This window comes from Mustela nigripes, chromosome 5 (genome assembly GCF_022355385.1).
Source record: "Mustela nigripes isolate SB6536 chromosome 5, MUSNIG.SB6536, whole genome shotgun sequence".
Lineage (NCBI taxonomy): Eukaryota > Metazoa > Chordata > Mammalia > Carnivora > Mustelidae > Mustela > Mustela nigripes.
In genome coordinates this window covers 147858702-147864762 of record NC_081561.1, presented here as the reverse complement: position 1 = coordinate 147864762, position 6061 = coordinate 147858702, and the positions used below count along the sequence as shown (strand labels likewise).

At 59.5% G+C, this 6061-nt stretch overlaps 1 protein-coding gene across 1 annotated transcript; it reads left to right on the top strand.

Moving 5' to 3' along the window:
- Positions 1-1099: 1099 nt before the first annotated feature.
- Positions 1100-5420, top strand: GPR31 (G protein-coupled receptor 31). The gene has a single exon (XM_059399301.1). It carries the CDS (start codon positions 1203-1205, stop codon positions 2133-2135), a length of 933 nt encoding a protein of 310 aa, XP_059255284.1. The 5' UTR covers positions 1100-1202; the 3' UTR covers positions 2136-5420.
- The last annotated feature ends 641 nt before the right edge of the window (positions 5421-6061 follow it).

Sequence of the window (6061 nt, the reverse complement as noted above, 5' to 3'; positions counted from 1 at the left end):
CAGAGGTAGAATGTCTCCAGAGCTCAAACCACACTAAACAGAACCAAGGTAAGTGAGGCTGAACAGTGGGTCAGGACCCAGGTGGGTGAGAGTCAATAGTGGGTCAGGGCTGGGGGCGCCTGGGGGCTCAGTGGGTTAAATCCTCTGCCGTCAGCTCAGGTCGTGATCCCAGAGTCCTGGGATGGAGCCCCGCATCGGGCTCTCTGCTTAGCAGGGAGCCTGCTTCCCTCTCTCTCTGCCTGTCTCTCTGTCTACTTGTGATCTCTCTCTGTCATATAAATAAATAAAATGTTACCAAAAAAAATCTTAAAAAAAAAAAAAAATAGTGGGTCATGACCCAGGTGAGTCAGGGTTAAGAACGGGCCAGAACCGAGGTCAAGCATGGTCCACCATGGAAAGGGATGACTGAATTCATCTTGTATCTCATGACCTTGACTTTCTGGTGGAATCTATGCATCTCGGCCAGTCATCAACTTTATTTCTCTCAAGGCCAATGGACGCTGACAGGTCTAGGTCCTAATCCAGGTCTCGTAGGAGGGAGGGGAAGCTCCTCAACAGAAAATAACACCGGACAAAATAAAAGGACAATCGGAAAGTGGGCATCCGTGAGTGAGAAGACTGGGCCACCCAGAGCATCTTCTGCAATGCCCGGGACCAGGTCTGGGTGCCCACGTGTGAAACGGAGCCACGCAGGAGAGCCTCAGTGAGTGTCCCTCCTCTGGGGCTTCCCCACGAGGCACATGCCAGCTGGAGAAGCCTTTGGTTTCCATCCTGATCTACCCGTGTAAGGACGAGATGTCCAGGCGTATGGAAGCCGCTCAGGCTCCACGGGCAGCGGCCGCCGGCGCGTCCCTGTGCTCCCCAGACGTCCCGGACATCGGCGCTCAGCGAAATGCCGGATGAAATCAAGCTAAACACCATTTCCCCTTTTCAGGGCAAAACAAAACAGAACAAAACTGCAAGGGTTTTTTCCCTCTCCTCTGATCCTCTTTCCCCAAACAAATTTTAGTTTGCTTTTGACTTCACCCTGATGCTGGTTCAGTACTTTTTCTTGCTGAGAAAATGCAGAACTCATACAGAGACCCTGGGGCGGGAAAAAGCGCGTTTCTCTCATTTCGTGGGAAGGAGCCTCTCCGGAGCCCAGGCCCTCGGCGCCCCACGGCTCTCAGGCGGGATCCAGCGTCGGCGCCGGTGCCATCGCCATGCCCGCTGCCAACTGCTCGGCGCCCAGCGCGGCCGTGGAGGTGACCGTGGGCGCGCTGCTCGTGCAGGAGTGCGCGCTGGGCCTCCTGGGCAACGCCGTGGCGCTGTGGACCTTCTGCTTTCGCCTGAAGGTGTGGAAGCCCTACGCCGTCTACCTGCTCAACCTGGCCGCCGCTGACCTCCTGCTGACCTTCTGCCAGCCCTTCCACGCCGCCTTCTACCTGAGACGCAAGACCTGGCCCTGGGGACACGTGTCGTGCCAAACCCTGCTCTTCCTGCGCGTCCTCAGCCGCGGGGTGGGCGTCGCCTTCCTCGCGGCCGTGGCTCTGGACCGCTACTTCCGCGTGGTCCACCCTCGGCTGAAGGTCAACCTCCTGTCCCCGCGGGCCGCCTGGGGGGTGTCGGGCTTCGTGTGGCTGCTGCTGCTCGGCCTCACCCACCAGAGCCTGTTCGCCTCGGAGGCTGCGTGCCCCGGTCCGGAGCCCCGGGGAGGCGCGTCCCTGAGGCTGCTCTGGCAGGAAGCCCTGCAGTTTATCCTCCCCTTCGGCCTCATCCTGTTCTGCAACGCTGGGGTCATCAGGACCCTCCGGAGGCGCCTGCGAGAGCCGGGCAGACAGCCCAAGCTGCGGCGGGCCCGGGCGCTGGTGGCGGTGGTCGTGGTCCTGTTTGCACTGTGCTTCCTGCCCAGCTTCCTGGCCCGCGCCCTGGTGGCCGTCTTCCACGGCACGGGCAGCTGCAGGGTCCTGGGAGTGATGGTGCACGTGTCCGACGTGGCCAACGGCCTCAGCTACCTGCAGAGCGTGCTGAACCCGGTGCTGTACTGCTTCTCCAACCCCGCCTTCAGATGCTCCTACCGCAAGGTCTTCAACACCCTCAGAGGCCGCGGCAGGGAAACCGAGGCCCCGGCGGACATCAGAGACTCCTACTCCTGAGGCCGGCCAGCCCTCCGGGCCTGGGGGCACGGGAAGGGCAGGGATCTGAGCGCTGACGACCAGCGCTGAGGGTTGCGGGAAGAGGAAACTGAGTCCGCGCCCCCAGGAACGGGACCCATACGTCGGCACCCCTGCGGCCAAGCTTGGACCCATGAGGTCTGCGGGATTTCCTTCGGCTCTCCTGCCCCAGCAGTCGGCAGAGCAGAGAAGCAAGCGGAGCTCCTTTCCAGCCACGACGATGCTGACCTGGAAGCAGGCTGCCGCCGCGCTCTCATGGGAAGGGCTCTCGCGGGTCCGTCACGGGAGCGGGGAGGCTGAGCCGCGCTGCCCTCGCTCTGTCTGGTCTCGGTGAGTCGTCCGCTTTCCCTGTCCCGGGAGTCTGCTCCCCCGGCTGCTGCGCAGACCTGTGATGGCCGGCCCGGGAAAGTGGCCGGCCGGGCTCAAGGCCACGTTGGGGGTGTGCACCTCACTGTGCTCCCTGCTCGGCTCTGGCTGGCACGTAGCGTTTCCAGTTTAGAGCACTTCGCTTCGTCTGCCTAGACGGTACATGATGCGAGAGACAGCACAGTCCCCTAATCTATTGTAAGAAACACCTTCCTACTAAATTTCTCAAAACTGCTGCCAGAATGTCTCTCTTGAGGTCTGAATGTCTAAATGCTTTTGAAACTTGCTCGGCTTCCCGGGCTCCGAGAAGGCATCGTAGTTAATGCCTCGCGGAGAAATGCACGGTGTGAGGCACCAAACTGCACCTGAATCGGGGCTTTCCACCTGACAGCGGGGCCCACCTGGCACAGAGGGGCCCCCGGGGACCTGCCCAGTCCGGGGAGGCCAGGCAGGGCCTGGGGCCCCCCTGAACTCAGCCCCGGCTCTCCTGCCACGGCCGCATGGTCTCCCATCATGCTCTTAAACAATGCCCCACAACGGGAGCTCATGAGGGTGACAACAGTTTGAAAGTCTCCTTTCTGACTGCTTCGTCTCCTTCTCTGTTCAAACCTGGCCCCAGAAGGGACGCCCCAAGATGCTTAGAGGAGGGACAAGGTCTAGTGTGTGAGGAGGCCCAGCCCGTGGCCTTCCAGGACCTGCACAGCCTCATCCACGCAGACAGACCCCGCCTTTCCCTGGGCCGCCCCATGACCTTGGTAACATCCAGGGTGAAACATGGTGCCTGAGGCCAGAAGAAATGGCAACCCTCCCTTCGGATCGTTCGCCTGCCCGGGAGGCACCTTCTCGGAAGCAAAGTTACGACGCGAGCGGGTCCCTGCCGCTGTGCTCTGCCAACCACGGTCCCCAGAGGGCAGCGAACCCACTCAGCGAGCCTGGCTGCTGCTGGCCGGGGTCAAGTCCCCTCCAGTGGGTGGACGTCAGGCGTCTGGCCTGCATCTGCGGCCGGACAAGCATGCAGGAGCTTCGGATAAAACTCTCTGCCCTCACACTGTCTACATCGCGCCCGTGTTCTTGCCGTGGGCTCAGGGCACGCGCCGGCCCACATGACGCTACTTGTTAAAAATGTAGCATTTAGCGCAGCCCTTTCCCGCGTCGTGATAAACTCCCCACAGGCTTTCTTTACTCGATCCTCGTAACCTGTCCAGATGTTTCTTAACCGTTTCCCCGAAGATGGACACTGAGAGCTGGTGCCCTCTGCTCGGGGAAATCAGGCTGTGAGGCCACACAGCCCCCCAGAGACCTGGCTGCGGCCCGGCCCACACCAGCCGCCTGAACAGGCTCCCGGCCCAGCGCCAGGCTCTGCAGAACCTTCCCGGCAGGGCTGTCTCCGGGCTCCTTGCCAGGCGAGCCAGCTCTGTCCAGGAGCTTAGCCGTGGGCTGCACTCCCTCCCCCCAATCCCTGCTCATTAGCCGGGCGACGGGGGGTCTCATCCCAGCAGAGCGCTGGTCCTCCTCTGGGGGACCCAGGATCTCTCAGAACACCCTGAGGCTTTGGCCAAACCCAACTTTCTGACTCGGTCAGTCTGGGGAGTCCCGACACCCCCGGGTTTTTCAGCCCCTTAGTTAACTCCAGGAACGTGTGGCCTGAGCCGTCTGCCCTGGGTGCGTAGCCATGGTCAGGGCCCTTGGGTCGGATCCCCGCTCTGCCACTCCGAGCTTTGAGACCTGGGACAAACCACCCAGCTGCTCTGAACTTCTCTGCTCTGTGAAATGGGGTCACAACACCCGACCTGTGGGACGATTGCGCCGGGTGAGGAAGACCATGTATGAGACGCTGAGCACGGAGCCTGGCAAGCATCAGCCTCCCGTTCGGGTGTGACGCTGCCGTTTTCAGGTGACCGGTCTAGTCCCTCGACTTTCTTTAATCCCCGAGCAGACTGTGTGCCCTTCGGGGACACAGCGGTTTGCCTGTGCACTGCCAACACGGGGCCTGAAGCGGGACAGGCGGTCAGTGACCTGGAGGTCGCACTATTCTGCTAACTCAAAGGTTTGTTAGGATTCTTTCTTTCTGGAATGTCCTTTCCGATCTTCTGTGAGGCTTCTGTCGGCCCCGAGCATGATTCCACACATCTCTGGGAGGAGACAACGTCTCTGCCTGTCGCCAGGTTCCGGGTCCAGTGACCCCGCCTCTGGGGACGTTTCCCTGGGATCGTGTCCTGTCACTCTCCTCACAGAAGCCTCAGAAAGTTGTCTTCTTGAAGACATTCAAGGAGGAAGGGGGATCTTGTTCTTCTCCAAACTGTTTTCTCTGAGTAAGGAAATGAGTCAGAAGGCAAGTGTGGGCAGGCAGCACGATGGGCCCCAGAACCACAGTGATTTTGCTGTCAGGAGCGAGTTTTACTTTCTTTTCTCCTTTGACGCGCTCCTTCTAATGCAGCAGGTGCACAGTCTCGTCTGTGAGTCTGGCAAATCTCAGCGTTGTCTGGAAGGACGGCCAGCAGCCCGAGTTCCAGTCTGAGCGATGGGTTTCTTTCCCTACTCAGAAGAGACTATCAGTGTTTTCAAATTCTCTCAATGTCATTTTTCCCCCTAAAACCCAGTAGGCCACGGATCCCTTCTTGGCTAAACAGAAGCCCTCCAGGTGCGGGAACATTCGAAGCTCTGTCTTACTCCCTGTCCACCTTTCTGGTCCATTCCCTGAGACGGACCCTTCCTCCAGCCCCGACCATACCCTCCAGCACCCCACACATGACCCGCCCCGCCCCGCCCTGCAGGCCGCCCGCTGGGGCTGGCACCTGCTTTCCCCTCTGTGTCCCCTCCCTGAAGCTGATCTTTGGGTCCCCAGCACTGGGCACAGGGCCTGGTACACAGCAGACACGGACTATGTTTGTGGAATCAGTAATAAACACATGAACAAATTAACCTGATTTAAAGTTAACAAATTAACTTTCTTAATCATCTAAGAGGTTTTATTAAAATATATTTTGGAATTCTGGATCCAGAGGCAAACTTAAAATATCTTTAAAGGGTATTCTAGGAAGACCCTAATACAGATGAAAACATGACGACTGGAGAAAGCCTGTCCTCTGTACTTCCACGGTCACCTCTGCCACTGATTGAGTCAGACTGTGATTTATTTAGGGCTCGGGATCCTGAACTGCGTATCTCCCTGCAGGTTGGGTCAGCGACTGTCAGAGACTTCTAGAACACACGACCAGTGTTCGTGGACTCCCCGAGACCACCAGCCTTGCACACACACACACACACACACACACACACACACACACACCCGTATGCTGTACGTCATGTGAGATTTGCCGTCTTCACCGTCTTGTCACGGTGCAGGGCAGCAAGGACATTCACACTGGGGCGCGGCCGTCACCGCTGTCCGTCTCTAGGACGTCACCCTGGGGCGCGGCCGTCACCGCTGTCCGTCTCTAGGACGTCACCCTGGGGCGCGGCCGTCACCGCTGTCCGTCTCTAGGACGTCACCCTGGGGCGCGGCCGTCACCGCTGTCCGTCTCTAGGACGTCACCCTGGGG

Coding starts and splice junctions, on each gene's coding strand:
- GPR31 (XM_059399301.1), top strand. CDS start 1,203: ATGCCCGCTGCCAACTGCTCGGCGCCCAGCGCGGCCGTGGAGGTGACC.